Genomic DNA, 23,383 nt, shown 5'->3' on the forward strand with positions numbered 1-23,383 from the left:
TTGTGTCATGTCACTTGTCCTTCTAGCCACTGTACATATCAGGGCTATAATAGAGGAGGATAAATTAATCTTAACCATTCTCACAGATAGGATTTCAAAGCAGGGACAGGAGGAAAAAAAGGTCAGACAAGCAGAATGTGAGGTTTTAGAATTTCTTTGACTCGTGTTTGGAAGTCCTGAGCTGTCTAACAATAGACCAAGGCCTTGAGCACACACCAATGTGGAAAAGCCTCGTGATCACATGGTGTGCAGCGTGTTAACTTTGACGGCCTGTCTCGACAACACACTCCAGAGCAGAGCCGCTCCTCTTCTAGAAGCTCGGTAAGACATACAGTAATCCACTCCAGGTCATTCAGATTTTCCTCAAAACATTAATGTCATTTGGGTTTGAATTTCTTTACTATATATGTATATTTTTTTATGTTTGTGTGTTTTTGGGGAGGATTTGACCTTTGTTGACTTTGTAATGAATTGTGCTGGAGCACTTAATAGACACTTTTTGTAGGAACATCTTTTGTAACCGTGTTGTAAGCTTATATATGTGAATTTGATTAAGGTAATTGCACACAGACATGGCTGACACTGACGAGGTTATGGAGGAGGAGACCCAGTAAGTAGCTCATCCTTTAACACTTTAATGCATCGATTATTAAAATTTTTATATATATATATATATATATATATATCCAGGTTGTTGAGATGTTTATTATTATTATTATTATTGTTGTTGTTGTTGTTGTTGTTGTTGTTGTTGTTGTTGTTGTTGTTGTTGTTGTTTAAGAATTGCCAGCCGTTGGAATTCTTTCAAATATCACTCATGCAAAAATATAATATCTATGTATACCTCTATGACCATGTGTGTATAATATCCATGAATATGTCCATAGTCTATAGGAATAATATTAGGAATAAAGCCATAAAATGTATACCTGAAATATTTTTTAAATTATAAATAATTATAAAGCAATAATAATATAATATCAATATTCTTAATGACATCAGTAATCAACAATCTGCCAAAAATATATATTTTTCTATTTAATTTATTTAATGATTTATTTCTATTTATAGTCTCAGTGACTTGAAGGTCAAAAGATACACGTGATCGCTGTGTAGAGAAACCGTGAAGATGGATTCAGGACTGCAACTGATAATGATACAAACTTGATGTTAAAATTATAATAATTCCCTCGTGATATTTTGTGACCAAAGAGCATAAAGTTTGAGAAGGAAAATGTGATATATAAAGTGATATAGAAATAATTTGGAATTAAATTGTTTCTCCATAAGTGTGAACACTATTCATGAAAGTATTCAAACATTTCAGGGTTTTTTCTTTTCGGTAAATATTAATTAATTGATCTACATCATTTCCTGAGTAATAACAAGATCATTTGTTGTTTCTTTTTTTTTTTTACAGGGAAGAAGGTATGTTTTCACTTCATATATTTGTCTGGTCATTAACAGTAAAATTGTTTGCAAGAATTGTGAGAATTGTGCCGCATTATTCTTCACTAAACCTGACGTCCAGCACGTCTTCCAATCTGCATAAAGAACCTCGACTATTCAAACTGCTTATCTAATATTTCTCATGAACTTGTTTGACTTTTTTCTCTGCACAAATATAGTGGACGACTCAAAATCCAAACCTAAGTGAGTTGGTTGCTACACTTTAATCCGATACATGGCGAAGCGTCTGAAAGTGTTCATTCGGGTCATCTCTGATTTTATAGGTTTATGCAGAACATTCAAGCACCAAAAATTCCCGAGGGGGATAAAGTCGATTTTGATGTAAGTTTCAGCATTTAGGACGTCCTTCGTTAGAACGGCAAACCGGTCTAAGAACCTAATCGGGTGTGTGTGTGTGTGTGTGTGTGTGTTTTAGGACATCCACCGTAAGCGTCAGGAGAAGGACCTGGCGGAGTTGCAGGCCCTGATCGAGGCTCACTTTGTCCAGAGGAAGAAGGAGGAGGAGGACCTCATCGCTTTGGTTAACAGGATTGTAAGTCTTACAAATTGACACTATTTGGGGAGATAAAAATGTGCATGTGCTAGCCTAGTGGTTAAGGTTTTGGACTATCAATCAAAATGATTGTGAATCCCAGGGCCCCTGAGAAAGGCCCTTAACTCGCAATTGCTCAGTTGTATCTTTATCTTTATAATTAACCCAACCTTTAACAGCATCCAAGATCTATTGTGCACTTTAGTTAGCAGTTTCTTACAGTGCTGTTGGACTCCCTGCTGATGGAGGTGCAGTGGGTTTTGCCTAATGATACTGATGCAGCAGCACTTTATTCTTTGCCTTTAGTCTGTAATTTGTACACTCTGGAACGTTTCATATCCTGGGGTATGTTGTTTCACACCAAACCGCTCTTCCTTTACCAGGGGATACAGTTAACAGTTAATCCTGGCTATTTATAATAAGATGTTTCACACTTCGCATATTTGGGGCATGATTGCATAAATACAGCATGTGATCGCTTTAAATAGTGGCTTGTCTTTTTTGACCATTTGCTTCAGTGAGAAAATGTTGCCACATAAATCCTTCAGTTTCTGATTGTGTCTATTGCAACTAAGCATCTAGCTGGGTTTCATAACCCCGGGTGTAACAATTAGATAGATAGATAGATAGATAGATAGATAGATAGATAGATAGATAGATAGATAGATAGATAGATAGATAGATAGATAGATAGATAGATAGATCACACACACACACACACACACACACACATACACACACACACAACCACAAACACCACCACCACTATAATAACGTTCCAGAAATAACATTCATGCATGGTGAAAATCTTCTGCTGTAAGGAGGATCTGCTCCACAATGTGTTAAGAATTAAAGAGCTAGCTTTATAGAAATGTTAGTGTTAATCTCTGGGATTTAGTGCTTTTCTCCTGCCTCCTGTCCAGAGTTCCTAGCAGTGACTTCATATCCACCATAATCCTGACCAGGATAAAGTATTAACTGAGATAAAAGAGCTGGTGTTAATGTTTCTACAGGTATAATGTTGCTACAACATCGTAGGAGCATGTAGAGTGTGGTATGGGAGAAAAGCTTTCAGAAGAGCAAGGGAGGAGAATAGATCAAAAGTTCTGGGAACCGAAAAACAACAACAACAACAACAAAATGTTCTGCTAATCAGGCGTTTAATGGGTCTGCATCGTTTATAATGAACAGATTCCTAAATTTGCTTGTGTGTGTGTGTGTGTGTGTGTGTGTGTGTGTGTGTGTGTGTGTGTGTGTGTGTGTGTGTGTGTGTGTGTGTGTGTGTGTGTGTGCGTGCAGTTTTGACATTTGGCTAGTCCCCATGAACAACAACTGTTTTTTTATTTAGAAAAAACTCTCACTCACTCACTCATTTTCTACCGCTTATCCGAACTACCTCGGGTCACGAGGAGCCTGTGCCTATCTCAGGTGTCATTGGGCATCAAGGCAGGATACACCCTGGACAGAGTGCCTTAGAAAAAAGAATAAAATTAAAAGAGTTAAATTTACTGTTAGGAATAGATCTAGGTGCGGAGTCTTATTAATAGTTATCCCTTTAAATGAATAGTTCTGACAAAAGATACGCACTGTTTGTGGGTTCAGGAAAACCGCCGTGCCGAGAGAGCCGACCAGCAGAGGGTCCGAGCCGAGAGAGAAAAGGAGCGACAGGCCAGACTTGCTGTGAGTTAGAGCCACAAAAACATCATTGTCCAGTGAATAAAATCCACCTGACGGACAGCATCTGAAGATACGTTTGTTTTTGCAGGAAGAGAAAGAAAGGAAGGAGCAGGAAGAACAGAGGAAGAAGCAAGATGAGGATGCTAAGAAAAAGAAGGCTCTAAGCAACAAGACTCATCAGTATGGAGGCATTCAGCAGAAAGTGAGTAGACCACTTGATTGTGTAAAAATCATTAAAGGCATACAGCGTCCATACGATATCATCATCATCACCATCATCATCATCAGCAGCATAGAGAGCAGTTTCCTGTTATAAGAAAGGAACAATAGAGCTGTTTCCTCAAAATTAACTTAGTCTATTAGTTAAAGTTTAGAATAAATGATTGTGTAACATGAACACAATACTACAGTTACACTAACAAAACATGACATTGGAAGTGCTGTGTGATGAGCAAGGGCCAAAAACTAATAGGAGCACCTACAGGGCACTTTATCTCCTGTTCTCCACTGGAAGGACACCCGTTCTCATGTAACTTTGTAGGTAGTGTAACCCTTTAGAGTGCTGTATTATGTAGTCTTCATTAGTCTTCGTGGCCTAATGCTTAGAGAGTCTGACTCGTAATCCTAAGGTTGTGGGTTTGATTCTCGGGCCGGCCACGACCGAGGTGCCTTTGAGCAAGGCACTGAACCCTCCAACTGCTCCCCGGGCGCCGCAGCATTAATGGCTGTCCACTGCTCCGGGTGTGTGCTCACGGTGTGTGTGTTTACTGCTGTGTGTGTGCACTTTGGATGGGTCGAATGCGGAGAACGAATTCTGAGTATGGGTCACCGTACTTAGCTGTATGTCATGTTACTTTCACTTCCACTTAACAAGGCAACCTTCAAAAAGGGCACTTCATTACATGTCAACGAAGATAGCACTCGATCCCATTTTCTCCACTGTATAGGCAGCCTAGAGGGCACTTTTGTAAAGTTTTTATTTTTATTATTATTACTATGGAGGCGTCTTCAATAACAGCTCGAATTTGATTTGGATTTGTTACTTAACGATGTATAATAACGACTTTCAGGTCGACACTCGCAAAGGAGCCAAGAAGCAGACAGAGAGGGAGAAGAAGAAGAAGGTTCTGGCTGACAGACGGAAGCCACTAAATATCGATCATCTCAACGAAGACAAGCTCAAGTAGGAAGTCTACGAAGGGTTTCGATGATCACCGGGCTCACAAACACTAACAGATAAAGGAGGAATTAAAAAACACTGACATAAGGCAGGGGAGCACGGTGGCTTAGTGGTTAGCACGTTCGCCTCACACCTCCAGGGTTGAGGGTTCAATTCCCACCTCCGCCTTGTGTGTGGAGTTTGCATGTTATCCCCGTGCCTCGGGTTTACTCCAGTTTCCTCCCCCGGTCCAAAGACATGCATGGTAGGTTGATTGGCATCTCTGGAAAATTGTCCATAGTGTGTGAGTGTGTGAGTGAATGAGAGTGTGTGTGTGCCCTGTGATGGGTTGGCACTCCGTCCAGGGTGTATCCTGCCTTGATGCCCGATGACGCCTGAGGCACAGGCTCCCCGTGACCCGAGAAGTTCGGATAAGCGGTAGAAAATGAATGAATGAATGAATGAATGACATAAGGCATAAAGGGAAGACAGGAGGAGGTCTGAAATAAAGGCAGATAAATAACAAAAAGGTTTATTCCCTGTATGTGGGAAAAGAACCATTCAGCGATGTGCATTTTAACCAATTTACATTAAACCACTTTCTAAACCAAGAAAGTCTTTAATTTAGTCCACATCATCTGGATTCCCAAAATAAACTGCAGTAGGTCTAATAACACACATTATGTTTTATAGTATTAGTTTTATAAAGAGTAGTAAACATATTGCTGTTAAAGATACAGGACTTTTGTTTTGCCCAAAGTTAAACCCACTTGTTAACCCACTAGGGATTATTGACAGGAATAAAAGTTTGTGACTATTGTTATCTTCTCAGGAATTAACTCTAAAGAGCTTCACCACAATGTTGTGTGTCTGTGTGTGTGTGTGTGTGTGTGTGTGTGTGTGTGTGTGTGTGTGTGTCTGTGTCTGTGTCTGTGTGTGTGTGTGTGTGTCTGTGTCTGTGTGTGTGTGTCTGTGTCTGTGTGTGTGTGTAGGGATAAAGCCAGTGAGCTGTGGCAGTGGTTGATGGAGCTGGAGGCTGAGAAGTACGACCTGGCTGAGAAACAGAAACGTCAGAAGTATGATGTAAGAGAAACCACAGCGACACAAAGCAACATGCTGATAACTAAGACACAGCAGGTTAAATCACGCAGCGCTGACAGGAGCTCGGCTCATGCTTTTGTTCTGCTTTCTGGTTATTTTGTCTCGCAGATCACTCAACTCCTTGTTCGAGTTCAGGACCATCAGAGGTAAGAGTCAGGAAGGAGATTTTGAGATCCACTTTGTATTAGAAAACAGAACGATTAAAACATTTCTGGTTGTGCTATTATTGAAAAATGCTATTATTTTTATCATTACCACCCTGATGTGTATCAACTCTAACATTTTGTTCATTTTTTAAAGTATGAAGCATTTCACTTTAGATCCATTTATAGTTACGTTTCATGTTACACAAATTAGACGTCTGCATTTCTGATGTGATGTTGCTTAAAACAAAATACCTTCTAGAGAACACCCCCACATTAACAATGTTTATAATTTTTATGCGGATTGAAAGAGGTTGCTGGTGGTTTTCTTCGCACCTCCAGGGTTAGGGGTTTGATCCTCAACTCCTCCCTGTGAGTAGAGTTTGCATGTTCTCCCCATGCTTCACGGTTTTCCCCTAGTGTTCTCTGGATTTCTCCCACAGTCCAAAGACCCGTTGTAGGCTGAATGCATCTCTAAATTGTCTATAGTGTGTGAATGTGTGTGTGATCGTGCCCTGTAATGGCTCGGTGTCCTCAGGAACAGAGTCTATGCTCCCAGAGAGTTGTAGAGAAACAGAAGAGAAAATGGGTGGAGTTGTTACTATAGAAACAATAATGTATTAAAATGATTGAATGTCATTTGGATTACAGCCAGAACTACTCTTATGCCCCCTTTCCACCGGAAAGAACCAGGTGCTGGTTCGAAGTTGGTTCCACTGGCGAGCCTTCTAAGAACCGGTTTGCCTTTCCATGGGCTAGAGAGAGCCATCACAGAGCCGAGTCTTACGTCACTGTATACAACCTTATACAGCAACGTTAGCGTAGCAGCGGAAAACACATCAACAATAGCGGATGTTGCTTTACTGTTAATGCTCATGGCTTTGTGAACCTACATTGGCATTCAAACACGGCGAATCCTGATTTAAAATGTTTTAAAAATGGTGATAACGACGTTCTCTTTTGTCTTGTTGGTCACAGTAACCCCGCCCACAGCCCCTGACGCAAGCGGTTCTTAAGTCTAGACCAGCAATGTTTTGGTGCTACTTAAGAAACACTTTTCCAGGTTCAGAGCCGGTGCCTTGGGTGTCGAAAAAGAAAGAACTGATTTTAAATTAGTCTCTGGCTCTGAACCAGCACTCAAACTGCCTCGGTGGAAACGAGGCATTAGAGCTATTGTGGTACAAAATTAATCAACAGCTTCTGACCAAACAGAATCAGAAATGAAAGTGTTCTGGTGTAATCCAACTCATCTTATCAAATTCTTTATATCAACACTTCGACCTGGAAAAAAAATCTAAAGCACGACATTGACCGGTTCTTATCTTACACGTTCCGGTCTTATGGAGTTATTTAGGCATCATTTAACAGGAACATGACTGTATATACGGTGTACACCACCTGTCATCTCTGTGCACTCCTACTTTCCTTTAATCAGCAACTCAGCGTCCTTTCTGTGTGTCTCTCTGCAGCGCAAAAGGACGAGGAAAGGGCAGCAGGAGGAGGTAGAAATGCTGACTGTTCGGATGTGGGAAAGTCTTGTGCACTGTACAGCCTTGTGGGATTTGTTAGCGTCATTAATAATTCTACAACTGAATGGAACACAAACCCTTTCTCTGTATGTTTGTGTTTGACATTACAAATAAAAGACATTCTGTTTGACCTTGGCCTCTTCAGAAAACTGGAATTTTTTGTGACAAAAAAAAAAAAAAAAATTCAAAGCAGAATGTAATATAATGAGAATGCTTATTTATATATAATGAGAATTATGTCCGACTTTCTACAAACATTAGGTGATGAGATCATAAGTAGAATTAAACATGGTATGTTAATATGTAATATGAAGGCATTTAAATGAAAGCACTTTACCAGATTTCTCATTTCGATGCAAGATAAAAAGTCACTTTGACACAAACAGAACACACAGCTTTCAGCTGCTAGTTTAACGTTACAAGCTTTTATTGAAGCTACATCTGGGACACACTGTGCTGGATAAATCACACATGAAGATGAGGCATGTATGGTTGTTTTTATGCTTTTATATATTTATATATCAGGTAAGATTATGAAAGACACCACTGGAGCGGACGGTGTGTGTGTGTGTGTGTGTGTGTGTGAGACATAATGGCATGTGCTGCCCTCAGTGTACTTCAATGAGAGTCCATAGCATGTGTGTGACATCATCAAACTGTTGATACCATGCACACACAAACTAACACCAGTGCATTTTACATTGTCCTGCCTGTAATGGCCAGAGCCTGGATGCAGGTAGTGGGCAGAGTGGGATGAGGCTGTGGTACGTACGAATCATCACCACAGGTGCGTCTCCCGGATCTCAGCAATGACCTGACTGGCTTTCTGTAAAGCCTGTGAACACACACAGGGAAGAATTATTAGTCAATGTTTTTTATGAATAAGGAAATATGAATATGGAAATACGTCCTGGTTCGGATATCGCTTACAGCTAAGTGGCTAGTTATGCCCTAAATCTGCATCATCGTATCTGCAGAGATTTAAATGAAGAATTGTTTAAAGGTAGAGATATCCAGAACAAACATTTGCTTTAATATGTAGCTGTCCAGCAAGTTAAACAACCATAAACAATTGTACTTACTGACAACTACATACATATAATGATGCTATAACTAGATCTACAAATAACCTCGTTCTGAATCCCATCACTGCTGCACTATGAACAACAATGATGTCTGGAATCCTCCTTATGTGACACTATCACCTTGAGGGTTTAAACATACTGAGATGAAATAAAGCCTAGCCAGATTTGACATTTCACGTGTGATCTAAGGACAGAGCTCCGAAGCTTATCAGAAACTTTGAGAGACTTTGTTGCTATGTTGTCAGTAAAAGTATAATATAATAATAACACGAGCTTGCCTGCAGCATGTCTGCGGCCTCCTTGCGGCGCTGTGCCATGTCCTCCGACTCAGTGAGCAGATCATCCAGCAGGCCTGATTTATACAGCTGTCCAACCAGTTCACTCTGCAGACTGTCCTTCACGTGGTTCACCAAAAAGTGCATCACTGCCTTTGGCACACTGTAGAGGACAGAGCATTTAGTATAAATTCTCACTTTTTTTTATCGATCATTAATAATCTTCATAACCTTTCCTGCTTAATTTTTTCCTTACAATAAAAAGTCCCACTGAAATCTAAACTTAAACACGACCAACCAAAATTATACAACTAATAGTTTCTAATTCATTCCTTTACTAAACTAAACGGAGTATAAAAATGGGACATACTCATTGAGCGCTGAATTTTTTGCCGTGTGTTGTTGCGTCATAAAACATCAGCCAATCATATTCCAATATGCAAATGCAGACCTCATGACAGTGTTTAAGCAGGGAATTAAGATGAGCAGAGGTGAAAGTGGTCTTTAACAATTTGTGTATTCAAAGTGTGTAAATCTGTTGCATAATTCATTTGTTTTTATTTATTTTTGCATTTCAAAATAAAAAAACAACAACAAATGATATAAAAGCTGTGTAGTGAGCATGCAGGTCATCTGTACTGACACAAGTTTCACGTCTGTCGCCGAGTGCTGCTAAAACAACCGGAGATCAGTTACCTGTCTTGGATGTTCTTGCGTACGATGAGGAAGTAAGACTTAATGAGCCTCTCGATGACCTCACAGTCCCTCTGCTCTCGAGATGAGAGTTTCCTGGCAACTGGTACAGGCTGGCAAAGGTACCGCCAAAGCAAATTATTACTAATGAGTGTTGGAAAGCAGTTAATAAAACACACACCACACACACACACACACACACACATTTGTGTGTCTCTCTGATTAGATTAAAACTAAGCACATATCTTGGACAGACTGAATAAATATCTCAGTAATTAATCCGTTGATGTTCCGCCTGGTGTCACTGTAGAGTATCATGCAGTGTGTGTGTATGGTTTAAAGATGTGGAGTGTTTGTGTGTGTGCGTGTGTGTGGACAAACCACATCTAGTAAGTTGACTGCATGGCCTTTCATAGGGCTGGCTGGTAGAGGACCTTGCTGCTTCGACTTCTCATCTGTCTGACCTTCTTCTCCTTTTTTCAACATGCCTCTCCAGGTCCCTGTTCCCGGTTCCTGCTCGCCCTGAGATCCGGCACCCTACACAAACACAGCGGATTTTACTATAACACTTGCAAAGAGGATGTGCTGAAATATCAGCCACTGAATATTATTTGGCTTTGTAATGGCTTATGTACTTATTACAATCAATTTTCATCTCAAGACCTGATGTTTCATTGTGGTTCCCTTTTACAGTGAACAGTGAGTTATGAGTTCCAATCTGGCAACCCCAAATAAACGCACAATATTTTCAGCTTTACAAGCACCACCTGCCTGTATCCCACAGGCCTATGACATCCATACTGGCATGTATCGCAGCACCAGACTGGCATGGCTAGGATTATTTACAATCAGATTGTAAAAAGAGCTAAAAACAAATGTGATTAATGCAATGGTATGAAAAAGAAAATCATTCTGGCACCAGTTTATTGACTCGAGGTGCACAGTAGTGATATATAGAAGAGCCTGAATAAGAGTCTCCACATGAACCTATTCCTAAAAGACAGGTCTCTTAGAGCAAAACGCACAGATTTCCCTAGAACTCTTGAGAATTAGACAAGCGCCGTGGACATTCAGTAATCAATGCATCCATGACATACAGAATGAGAGACGATTATGAAGGTGCCAACACACTTACGTGACATCAGCAGCTCGTGAAAACAACCGGAATTAAGCTGACTATAAGCACTTACAGGTCTGACCGACGTGACCTTTCACAGTGTGTGCCCTTATAAAAAACACACACTAAACATACAACAAGCTAAGAAAACACAATTCTGCATCTTAGTGTGTTTCACTGCTCAATGACATTCAGAGACTCGGAGAACTCGCTTAAAGAAACAGCATGCAAAAGTAAACAGGACGCACGCGGACATTCCCTTACGAGGACAAGAGGAGGAATCATTTCCAGGAAAAAAAGCTTAGGAGTCAGAGGTCACGTGTACGGGGTCAGAATTGTTTCGTTATTCTGAATAAATATACTATGATCCACAAATAAATATAAAGAGTTTCACAAATATTTTTTAAATCAACAAATGCACAATAAGCAAACCGTAAATATATGTTACAAATTTCACAAAAAGAAATGAAATTCACAAATAAATAAAATGGGATTTGCAAATAAAAAAAATATTTATAAATATATATTTAATTGTATTTATTTGTGAATGGCTTCCTGCTCATTTGTGAATCGCCTTCTGTGCAATTGTGAATCACTGCACGCATTTGTGGATTTGAAACATTTCTAACGTCAAGACGTGCACAAGAATCCACAAATAGGTGGACTCCGCCCACCGTCTACTCCAGCCAATCGGACAAGGTTCGAGCAGAGTAAATGTGTCTTATATAATTTGGCTAGGAGCACTGTCAGGAAAAAAATGTTACAAAAGCTGTCACTGGGGTGGTGGTACTCTTTAATAATAATAATAATCTACAATTGTACTATTTATGTACATATTTACAATTGGTACAAACATGTACCTCTGAGGAGCGATCCAACTTGATAGGTACATACCGACACCTACTGTGATGGCGTGTGAAGAGCGAGTAAATCAGAACGTGATTGGTTGGAGGTAGACCGCGCCACGATTGGTCAGCACCAAGAGACCGTTGTCCGATTGGCTGGAGTAGATGGTGGGCGGAGTCCACCTATTTGTGGCTTCTTGTGCACGTCTTGACGTTAGAAATGTTTCAAATCCACAAATAAATACAATTAAATATATATTTATAAATATTTTTTTCATTTGCAAATCCCATTTTATTATTTGTGAATTTCATTTCTTTTTGTTAAATTTGTAACATATATTTACGGGTTGCTTATTGTGCATTTGTTGATTTAAAAAATATTTGTGAAACTCTTTATATTTATTTGTGGATCATAGTATATTTATTCAGAATAACGAAACAATTCTGACCCCGTACACGTGCGTCAGACATTTTCACACCAACAGCGCAGTTTTGTGGGTATTAAAGCCATGCCATGCGGACACAACCGCCGTGTGCCACACACCTTAGCGACATCACCCTCAGATGAGGCCTGATCGCTGGGGGGCAGAGACTGGCCACCGGGACCCTTCTGAGTCTAGAGAGAGAAAGCAAGATGAGGACCGAGCGACTACCAATCAGAATCAGGCCTTTACAGCAGAGAAATAGCCACATGTTGCTTCTTTCGGTGCACAAAGTGTAAGAACATAAGGAAAACAAACCTGTGGGTTAGTAATAACAGAAAAAATCCAAATTTCATCACACTACCTTGTCTCGTGGTACAGCCGGGGGGAGGTCTCTCATTCTGTTACGCCTCTGTTCCTGTACACATTACAGCAGAGTGAACATTTTGCTAACATGGTTTATAAGATTGCTATTTAATCTTAGACTAATGCTAGATAATCTCGATTTTCTAGATTAGATTAGAAAGACTGGATGGGAAAATCCAAGTGTTTTTTAGCTCGGGGCTGTGGTTGTACTGTCAACAAATAACACAAGCACAGTATACACAAGTTTTAGCGTTTGATTCGAGAAGGCATATAATGAAGGGGTTTTGTGTTCCGGAGAAATGCAGACAATATTATTCATTCATTTATTTATACCAAATTAAATTATCATGGAGGTAACACTGTAACACTGACACGAATCAAGCTCGAATAAGGCTTTAGATATTGCCACAATATTCTCAGAAACATTTTTTGTGCCACAATGTGGTGAAATTACTGTAGCGAACTGCACAAGCAGAAAAAATATAACCCAACCTCTATGTTGTTGTTCATGAGTCCGCAGGCGTCGGCAAAGTCCGGATGTTTGGTGTTGATGTACGCCAGCTCGATAGCTACCAAGTTGTGAACCTGCAACACAATCACGTCCTGAGTGACACAACCAGCCTGTTTAGAGTGACAGTGAACGAATGAGCAAAAGTGAGCCGCACCATCTCGTTCGTGACAGGAAGTCTCTTCCTCAGGAGAGATGTGACTACTTCTACTATGGCATCATGGAGCTTCGGGAAGCGCAGCAACTCCTGAAAACAACAGAAAAGTCATCGACTTTTTTTTTTTTTTTTTACAAAAACAACCGGACATCTGCCAAATGCTGGATGTGATCTTATTCATTCTGATCCAGCTCTTTTTCATGAAACGTGAAAGACATAGAAACCTGGGTGCTGTAGTTACTGCAGTGCTGAATGATTCTCTGCATCTCTTCATGTACGAGCTCCACACACCGCAGACTGGGATCCTCTAAACGCTTCACCTGTCTCTTCACCAGCAGCTCAAACGACACCTCGGGCACAAACAGAGCGGGACGTGGACCCTGCACGCACACAAGACTTACATCACCCTGCTCTCCTCTCAATATCTTTAAAAAAAAACAACTAAAATTCCCAGCAGGCTTTGCATAAAAGAATCTGCTTCAACAGTAGGGCAGCTTCGATACAGGTTCTGTCTTTTACTGTAGCACGAATTACAATGGAAACTACATTACTGCCTTTTAGGAGGAAGACGTTTCACTGCAATACTACAAAGGCATTCTTAATACGTTTATCATGACAGAATCCAGTTTTTAACTGAATATCACCGTGGCATTTCTGATGGCTGTGAGCACGTCTATGGTCGTAAGTCCACCGAGAGGATCGACTGACTCCAGCGTCCTACCGAACGTTTCATGGAATATATAACAAATCCTGGCACCACCACACCTGAAACATAAGCAAAGCATGAACACGTGATTAACAGCACTGTTTACCTGCCTGATACCACACACCAGGACAGGACTGTTGTATGTACAGCCTCGGAATTATATACGGAAAGAAATCTTAAATAAGGAAATCCGGTGGGTTATGTTCAGCAGAGAATGGCTTTACATTCTAAACAGCAAAGAGAGCTCATCCGAGCAGTTTGTTTAAAAAAATACACACAGTTCGGTTGTTTCGATGTATTTGGCCGTTCCCTCGATTGTGTTGCAGTATTCTGCGGCGAACTTGGTGATGAGCTGCAGCAGGGTGGCGCTCTTGTCCTCCACGGGCTCGCCGTAGCCGCTGAGCAGAGACTGATACTGAGCAGCGAGGACGTTTATACGTGTCTTCAGCTCTGGCAGACAATCCCGAATGTGGTGCATCAACAACCTGAGACAGAGATGATGTTAATACAGTGATGGTTAAAAAAAAAACACCACCACACTAAGAAGTAGGACGTAGACAAGCTGAACTGCTGGAATGAACTTGTAATGTGACAATGACGTTACGTTACTGTGTGCAGCACTGGGAGTCTCTTCTATGCCTTATGCAAACAGCATTATAGTTCACTGGCAGTGAGCACCAGACAACATGTTCGAGAGAACTCACGCTGATAAGAAGCTGCTTCCACGTAGGAAAAGTGAACTAGCTACTACAACAAAATCCCAATCACCATAGTAACAAAGAAACGTCCATACATTAGGCACCGCCTTCATACCTCTGTGCATTTACCCGAGCCAAAAGGTATACCGAAGGTCCGTCTATACTGTATATACAGGTCATAATTCCTGCTGAAGTTAGTTGTATGTAATGTGTATAAAGGTATGATCCCTGGGGTTTAGTCTGACTCAGCTGAATCTTTTCATTTGTCCTGCATTATTTGCAATATGTGAGTGAAGTCTGTACATACATTTATTTCAATTATATTGTTATTATTATAATTATTATTATTGGTCTAATACACAAACTGAAACTTTACATGCAATTGTAATTGTAACGTATTTAACAAATCGTACCTGTTCAATGTTCTGGCCAGGTATTTGGTTCCGTTCCTGTTAGCTAAAGAAGGATACTTCTTCTGAAGGAAGGCGTACTCGTCACGGATGGCGTCGGCCACTGATTTCTTGTTGTTGATATCGAGCTGACTCCTGGTTTGATCAAACAGAAATAAGCACACAGAGAGTTTACAAAATAAACAGTGTAGTAAGGAGAACTAACAAATCAGGTTCTAGAAATAACAGAAGGATTTGTTATGCTTTGGTCACCTATTGACGACTCCTATGAGCCCCAGTTTAACAGGAATGACTCTGCCCATAAGCACGTCCATGGCGTCTGTGCCAGCGTCCATCAGATCCAGTTTTGTCACTACAGCCAGTGTCCTTCGACCTGATGATTACAAAACATGATGCATGATAGAAAACATCTCCAAATTCAATACCGTTTCTTCACTGTTTAGGTTGACTAACAGACTGACCATCGGGGTCGACCTCACGAGCCACTTTCAGGGCCTCAGACGTAGCCATGTCTGTGTTGGCGGCTGTAACGGCTAATATAATGCAGTTCGGGTTGCTAATGTACTGTAGGATCAGCTCACGGATTTGGACCTCAATGTCTTTGGGCTGGTCACCAACAGGAACCTGCGCATGAACACAGCAAGCCAAGGGTCATTCTAAAAGTCAGTGATCACAATGTGAGCATGCTGACATTGTGTGGAAAGACATAATGACCTTTGTGATACCAGGCAGATCCACCAGGGTGAGGTTCACCACATGAGGAGAGAAGATCTTGAGGTGGATCGGCTCGCTGCTGATGCCCTGGTGAAAATATAAAGATCAGCACAACGAGGATCATAAAATGTTAAAGCTGTCTGGATAGAACTCCGTATTAGTTTCTGACAGGATGACACGTACCTTGTTGGTGCCAGAAATTCGTTCTGTTTCTACTTCAATTTCTTGCCTGATTTCATCAAAATCTGTGTAGATCTAACAAAAAAGAGAAATTGAACACAGGACAAATGTCAGCTCCACATGTTCTCAGACCTCTTTAATGCAAACTAGTAAACTGAGTTTTAATCCCTTCAGACAATGTTATGTAAGATGCATCCTGCACTAAAACTGAGTGCTTTGTACAAAAAGTGTTTTGTAACCCCACCCCCACCACCACACACCCTACACCCAACCAACCCACCCACCCACATTCTCTCCCAGTGCATGTGTCCAATTCTAACGAATGAATGAATTAATCCCCCCCCCTTTATACACCTCTTTCAGCCAGAGTATTCTGACTACACTGTGAAACCACTAATGAACGTAAATTAAACACTTAAACCGTCGAGGTCTCAAAGACGCCTCAATAAAATAATGTTAGCCTACAGATGGCAGGATGTAAGTGCATATTGTTTAGTACATCATTTGAGACACAGCACTAGACAATGGCATTGTTTTTGTTCCTGAATAAACACATACAAAGCAGAAACATACCTTATGTTTGGTGTGTAGGAATTTACCCCATTCTTCACTCTCCACACCTGGAAACACAAAGAGGAATAGTTCAAACATTAGCTTCTAATAAAACATTAAATTCTAATTTAATTTTTTTAATTTTATTATTTATTTTTCATTTTTCTAAATTAGCTTGTATGATCTAAATTATCCAGCAAAACTGGATCAATTGCGTTAAAAGCATAAAGCATGAAATAAATAAACAAATAAATAAATAAATAAACAGCCCACGTGGACTCGGATTTCGGGAATTTGTTTATTCAGAAGTGAGCTATGAGCAAAAACCACTCAAAGCATCATAAAAAGAAGGCTCAATTCAGAAAATGACATCTGCATGTACAGTAGAGTTCACCATCTGAACCCCGGAGCACTCTGGTCTATCAGAAGCTTCCCACTTTCACTTTAAAGGAGCAGTTTGTCTTTTTCGAGCCACTTAAATAAAACACCATTTTCTCTCCATTCCGAGTGATCAGAAACATGCTGACATTACAAAAACCTTCGAGTCAATTCGTATAGCCTTTAGAGGAACTGAGCAGCTGTTTCAGAAACGGGCAGAGCTAAATTCAGGGCCAGAAAAACTGTAACAAAAGCCTGAAACAAAGCAAAACTGCACTGTGTTCCAAACGGCTCCTTTCATGCAACGATGCGCATTAGTGTTCTGCTGAAGCACATTATGTTCACACCAGCAAGTGACAAACTGAACGGCAGTCAAAGAAGTAATGCACGTTCATCCATCTTTTCTACTGTAAAGAGCTAAAAAGGAAGCAGTACAGTGCACACCCATGGGCGTAGCAGTTAAAACCCCCAACAAGAAATGAGCTACAATAAATATGAGCCACTTATCGCTTGCTTGTGTGAAGCCACTGTAAAAGGATCGCTCTGTTAGTTTAAAAACAAAAAAACAAAAACGTAGCTGTTCAATTTACTTGTAGTTCAGGGCTATTCTCAAATCTGTTAGTTTGTCTGGATTTTATTGAGCCACTAATCTAATACTTCAACTAATTCACATTAAAAGTAAAAAAAGCAAAACAAAGATAAAAACCAAATGAACAACATGGATGCTGCTCAACACAAACAGGAACGCAAGCAACAAGGAAAAGGAGACCTTTATAAAGGCGTCCATTTTTCCAGGAATTGGGGTCTGTGGTTAAAGAGAGACGACAAAAAGAACAGGGTTAGGCCAAGACAAATGTTATCTCCATATAGCAATGCAGTCTCTAGAGGCTGTAGCACATGAGCCAGTGACCTGAATGCTCACATCCACTGCACTCAGAATATCCTGTTTAATTCATGTGGGATAAATCAGTGAGATTAGCACTAGCACAAATAGCTTTATTTCCCAAATCAAAACCTGTCCTACATATTTTTGGGAAGCTTTTATGTTACAGAAGTGGCTCTGCTTGTTCATGACTACAAAAAGACAAGGAGTGATACAGGAATTGTTTATTAAGCACTGTGTGTGTGTGTGTGTGTGTGTGTGTGTGTGTGTGTGTGTGTGTGTGTGTGTGTGTGTGTGTGCACGTGCACGCAGCTGAAGAGAATCACATCGCATGCCAGTTGTATTGTTGTGACCGGGTGAGTATTAGAAGTGTCGGCCTAACCATAACTGTGCTCAGTCTTGTTTGCACACACATTCACACACACAAGACAATAAGTAGGGATGACTGCGTGTGTGTGTGTGTGTTTGGGGGTGGATAAAGTGCGGGTACCGTTTTCCTCACTCGTCTTTCTCCGGTCCTCTGGGTCCACGTGCACCAGCTGCAGGATGAGCGGCCTGCGTGTCACAATGCCTGTACCTCGAGGCAACAGGTCTTTGCCAACCAGACTTTCCAACACTGAGCTTTTTCCACTGCTCTGTTACACAGAAAGGTCACTGCCATGTTAGCAACACTCATTTTTCCAGTAGCTATGTAAAGCACTATTTACTCAGATTAAATTGAATCCTGGAGTGTTTTCTTTCATCGGGGTGGTTCGTTTCAGGGTCCGCGAAGACACCAATCACTCTCATGTGAAGACTAAAATAATCTGACAGAGAGCCAAATCATTTCATACATAACCCACAATGGTGAACCAACTGCCAAATAATAGTCATGCCAGTGAGAGTTAACTCTTTCTTTATCTCTACTGAAAGAAAGTGATGCAGCTGCACTTTAGTCCCTTAGTCTGTCTGGCACTTTAGATTCAAAAACATCAGCTTCTAAAGCTTCAACTTTCAGGCTCAAGTCAAGTCAAGCTGTTTTATCATCATTTCAACCATATATAGCTGTTGCAGTACACAGTGAAACGAGACAACATTTCTCCAGGACCAGGGTGCTACATAAAACAAAGACCGAGTTGAGGACTTAGTAAGGATAATATCGCTATTACAACTTCACAGACTGCTACCGAGCCGAGCTTCTGCCATAACTCAGCCTGCGTTTATTACAACCAAGTTCTCGTCCCAGTGTGATAGTTAAGCTGCATCAACTGGCTGAGAAAATTAAAAGAAAATGTTTTTTGTATTTCTGCAGAGATGTTTAGTGATTTATCGTTCTTTATGAGCCCCACCATATCAAAGTGAGAACACGGACAAGTCAGATAGCTCAGAAAGAAGGAATTTCTTCGTAATTATTAAGCAATTATATACCAGTTACTACAGAGATGTCAGAAACTTCTCACTTCCCTCTTGGTCATGAGCGTAGCATCTCCAATAAAACCGATTCTGATTCTGATCAGCTCAACGGCATCATATATCTGCACTGCAGTCTGTCTGCATCTACATCCATATGTTATTCCTTACAATATTCCTCTCCTATTAAACGCCTTTAAATCTGGGTAGAAACGTCCCCTAGTGACATCAGTGCTGCACAACAACCCCTAATTTCTTACAGAAACAACAACAAACCGCATCAACCAACAAATTACCACCATGAATTCTCAGCACATCAGAAATACTTAAAGAGAAACAGTTTCAGGGTGGAGTTGCCCTTCAAATGAAATAAAAAAAAGATGAATCTGTCTTGTTTTTGTGGCTCATAAGAAAAGGTGTCCCAAACTGGGGCCCATCTTCAATCCTACCTGCTGTAACCTACAGAATATCTAAGTGATGTTCCCTAAATAGTACTGATAGCACTCACACACCATGCAGCTAAACTAACCCTAATAAGGCTAAATAAGGGTTTGACAGTCATTTTAGACCGCCAGGTTATCTACAGTTAGCTAGCTGGTTATCATACTAACTGAATAACTAGCTATATAAAATAACTGAGTATAGCATTCAATGGTATTTGAAGAGTCGTAATAAATAAACCAAAATGCTATTTCCATATATTTTTTTCCTTTTTGAAGCATTGCCCCGACATTCATTAGTGTTAGCTAGCTAACGCTAATGCTAACGCTAGCTGTACTGAAACGTTACCTGAGTCCCGACCACAGCGATCTGAGGCAGCTGAATGATATCCGCGCCTACAGTGTTAAACACGTCCTGGAGCTTGTTTATGACAGGAATTAGAGCCTCCATTGCTTTTGGCAATCGTTGCCTGTCAAAATGAATGAACCGGCGAGAGAACCGCGCTGCTAAACACGGCACAAAGTCATCCAAACGTCCCTCACACAACCACCATTAGCAAGCAGCTCTGACAGCTGCGTGCGCACGAAGATTCTCGCACGGAATTGTGGGACATGGAGTTTTCTAAGCAGATTGAGCAACTACTCCTGAAGCTAATGGAAACTACACTTCCGCGTTCCTCTATTTTTGAACGTATTTTCTATGTATAGCTACAGTTGAGTTATATAAAAAACTCAGTAATATAGTTTAAAATAATTGTTTTTCTTTTACATTGTGCTCAACTCTGTGCTCTAATATATAAGATTAGACAATTAGGCTATCAGGGACAATTGAAGCCAAATAACTTTTTATAAATATTGAAATGAAATATTCAGTGTTGCCAATATGTATACAGTAATAACTTTAGTGCTTTTCCATAACATTAAGAGTGAAATTCAGAAATTCACTAACGCCACTTTGAGTGTCATCACTTTCCCCCCAAGAAGAAAAATTCACAAGCAACGTGCATTTTCACATTTTATTCCACACAAGAATATTATGTAAAATGTCTGCTTTAGAATATAGACATTCATATATATAATTGAAGTTATATTTAGATATTTCACCTCTATCCATAGGATTTATGTAAGTGCTTGATGAGTCAACTCAAAACGGTGACGAGTCCAGCAATTAACGACGACAATAACAGAACAGCTGGTTTTAACATATTGCACAAAAACAGAATGATTCAACGTGAGAGATCAGGTAACAGGTGACACAAGAACATGACTGAATCATAAAAGGAGCACTATATGTGGTACTGAGGTGTTTCATGCATTTTAGGGGATTTTCAGATGAATGCTACATCAGTGTCTTTTGGGGGATTGTTTATATTGTACTAAATCTCATTATCCTTGACAAATTTTCCAAACAATAATCATTAGGTCAGCATTCACAAGTTCATTCTTCATCTCATGTTTGGTCTTTCTCTTGATAAACACATTTAACAGAACGGTGTGCCGCTTACTCCATATGAACATTTATTATTGTTTATGCAACCTTGTAGGACATTTGAGCCTTAACCACTCGCCTTCACATTTCTATTTAACTGTAGGAGAATATACTTTTTAACCACGGACAAAAGCAGTGTGAAAAGCTGCTGTCTGAGACCTTCCCAGCTAGCACAACATGTATTCACAAACTGAACATCTTAATAGAATATAAAGCCAGAATCGTGGCCAGTGATTACTTTGATGATGAGAGAGCACATATGTGCTACATGATCACATCCTCTTTCGTTTCGCTTAGTCTTAATTAATGAATTTTACTAGCCAACTACCTTACTACTTACTTATGTTGTTATATTATGCCAGCTACAATCACAGGTCTTTGTCTAGTGCACTAGGTTTCTAGACAACCGAAACCCAGGATTGGGAAGCACACACACTGGTATGTAATTGGCTAAATTACAAATCTATGCTTTGTTCAGCCTGATTAATGTCAAAAGTATTTGCACATTAATTCCCAATGCAAAAAAGTGCTAGCTACATGCTGTTTATCTGGAATCCCATCACATACAGTATGTACATTGATTTCCTTTCTCTTTTTATCAGCATTTTGCAACAATCCTTTATAAACAGCAGTATAAACACTGTCTGATCGCAGTCTAACTGTTTATTATTCTTTTATGCTTTCTTTGATCTGAATGGCAGGCTTAAACCTCATATGTGTGAATATTCATCAGAATAAATCCAATCAGAATTTGACACAAAGTCATACGACAGGAAAGGCCTCACTGTTTTGTAATTCTGCAAGAAGTGGGTTATTGATGTCAGTTAATAAATTGAAAATCCCTAATAGTGCTCCTGGTCATGACATATACGCAACATTGAGCTTCAATCACCTCAGCAGCAAGTTGATCATTTAGTAATGTCTAATCCAGACAAAATTAGCTTAACTATAAGTGAGGAGGAAACTATAATGAGGAGACCCTTGCTCTCAGGATGAGGTACAGTCCGTGTAAGTGGTCACCATATTACCCCTCCTCTGAGTCACAGTCCTGCAGTGCTGCTTTGCCATGCCTTGAAACCTGCCCTCAGTCCGCTTGGCCTGTCTGTCAAATGTAAACATTCTCTCCATGTCATCAGACAGATCCTCAAAGAAGCCGGCTCCAAAAGCTCCTTGGAAATGCCTCTTGTGGCGGTTGTGGCCGTGCTGGTGTGCCCGGAAATGCTCCTCGAAATTTTGTTTAGGGCGCGCGTGCCTGTTGTGGCTGTAGATATCGAAGTCTCTGAACATGTCCTCAAAGTTAAAGTCAAAGGACTGTTGGAAATACTGGCGCCCTCCTTTCACGTCTTCGCTGGAGAAAGCACTTTGTCTAAGCCGATCGTACTCGCGCCTCTTTTTCTCATCTGACAGACATTCATATGCTGAAAAAAGAGAATAGAGCTTAGACTGGACTCTGATGACCTGACTGAACATAATAAGAAATAGAAAGAAAGAACATTTCAGAGATAAAGCAGCTGATCAAACTGAAGAGGAGAGGGAATGTCATACACTTTGGAAAAATTTAGAGGTGTGTATGAGATGTCTATGAGGTGTGTACGAGACTGGTTTTTAAAGCCCAGTCCCTAAGGAATTCTGATCAATCCTGCCCCCTTATGCAGAAAGTTGGACTTGCAGAATTATAAGATGTTTAAAAAAAGCTATGATTAACATACAAACTTGGCCTTAAAAATGTGATCTTTTTTATATAAGTGCACTGTACATGTATATTATAAACTGTTTAATGACTTACCTTCAGCTATTTCCCGGAACTTTGCCTCTGCATCAGGGCTCTTATTCTTGTCTGGATGATATTTCATGGCAAGCTTGTGAAAAGCCTTCTTTATCTGACGCTCACTGGCATCTTTAGGTACACCCAAGATATCATAGTAGTCCTTTCTGGCTAGTATCAGTTCTGTTATCATCAGGATGCACACAGCGAACATTAGCGTTGACTGCACTGTAGCCATGCTGTTGTTTGTGCCTCTTTGATTAAAAAAGAAGAAGAGACAGACAGAGATACAGGTTAGTCTACAGGCTCAATAGTTAGATTAACATCACCTCACCATTACATTTACGGCATTTAGCAGACACCCTTATCCAGAGTGACTTACAACTGAGCAACTGAGGGTTAAGGGCCTTGCCCAGCAGTGGCAGCTTGGTGGACCTGGGGTTCGAACCCATGAACCTTTCGAGTAGTAGACCAACACCTTAACCACTGAGCTACCACATACCCCATTAACTTTCATGATCGATTACTTGTCTACATGCTACCTTCCCTTTTGTGTCTGTTTGTGACCTCCTAAAAATATCCCCCTAACAACCTCCTATGTTTCTTCGAGTAGAAAGCTTCTCAAACCTTTTTTTTTTTTTTTTTTTTTTTTGGCCGAGCACCTGTTTAACTAACTGTAAAATAAAATCCAATGACCCTT

The 23,383-nt window shown here is 40.3% G+C and overlaps 3 protein-coding genes across 8 annotated transcripts in view; 1 reads left to right on the forward strand and 2 right to left on the reverse strand.

Annotated features, from left to right (window-relative positions):
• The first annotated feature begins 176 nt into the window (after positions 1-176).
• tnnt2d (troponin T2d, cardiac) lies at positions 177-7,741 on the forward strand. 2 transcript variants are annotated; one of them, XM_027135756.2, is made up of 12 exons: positions 177-321; positions 557-610; positions 1,421-1,428; positions 1,629-1,653; positions 1,734-1,791; positions 1,886-2,002; positions 3,605-3,682; positions 3,768-3,881; positions 4,750-4,862; positions 5,831-5,921; positions 6,048-6,085; positions 7,552-7,741. In XM_027135756.2, the coding sequence occupies exons 2-12, from the start codon at positions 573-575 to the stop codon at positions 7,586-7,588; spliced, it is 717 nt and encodes a 238-aa protein (XP_026991557.1). In that variant the 5' UTR covers positions 177-321; positions 557-572; the 3' UTR covers positions 7,589-7,741. The 2 variants fall into 2 exon arrangements, with proteins under 2 accessions (XP_026991557.1, XP_026991559.1); XM_027135758.2 differs by having other exon boundaries at positions 238-321; positions 571-610.
• Positions 7,742-8,017: 276 nt separating this feature from the next.
• Positions 8,018-20,033, reverse strand: dnm1l (dynamin 1-like). Of its 5 annotated transcripts, none has more exons than XM_027135876.2 (20): positions 19,779-20,033; positions 18,103-18,235; positions 17,487-17,522; positions 16,361-16,407; positions 15,791-15,862; positions 15,608-15,694; positions 15,355-15,517; positions 15,146-15,266; positions 14,897-15,028; positions 14,064-14,270; positions 13,724-13,844; positions 13,304-13,459; positions 13,080-13,169; positions 12,907-12,999; positions 12,413-12,466; positions 12,171-12,242; positions 10,046-10,201; positions 9,668-9,777; positions 8,975-9,134; positions 8,018-8,446 (listed from the first exon to the last, which is right to left on the reverse strand). In XM_027135876.2, exons 1-20 carry the CDS (start codon positions 19,878-19,880, stop codon positions 8,390-8,392), a joined length of 2,169 nt encoding a protein of 722 aa, XP_026991677.1. In that variant the 5' UTR covers positions 19,881-20,033; the 3' UTR covers positions 8,018-8,389. The 5 variants fall into 5 exon arrangements, with proteins under 5 accessions (XP_026991677.1, XP_026991676.1, XP_026991679.1 ...); XM_027135875.2 differs by having other exon boundaries at positions 18,091-18,235; XM_027135878.2 differs by lacking the exon at positions 17,487-17,522 and having other exon boundaries at positions 19,779-20,032.
• A 398-nt stretch (positions 20,034-20,431) lies between these two features.
• Positions 20,432-23,383, reverse strand: part of dnajb9a (DnaJ heat shock protein family (Hsp40) member B9a) — a 3,889-nt gene continuing 937 nt past the window's right edge. The window contains exons 2-3 of the mRNA XM_027135378.2: positions 22,705-22,935; positions 20,432-22,336 (exon numbers count right to left, since the gene is read on the reverse strand). Coding sequence (XP_026991179.1) covers positions 21,906-22,336; positions 22,705-22,935 — 662 coding nt within the window. The 3' untranslated portion in view covers positions 20,432-21,905. The remainder of the gene's footprint in view (positions 22,337-22,704; positions 22,936-23,383) is intronic.

Source organism: Tachysurus fulvidraco, chromosome 17, assembly GCF_022655615.1.
Source record: "Tachysurus fulvidraco isolate hzauxx_2018 chromosome 17, HZAU_PFXX_2.0, whole genome shotgun sequence".
In the NCBI taxonomy this organism is placed as follows: Eukaryota; Metazoa; Chordata; class Actinopteri; order Siluriformes; family Bagridae; genus Tachysurus; species Tachysurus fulvidraco.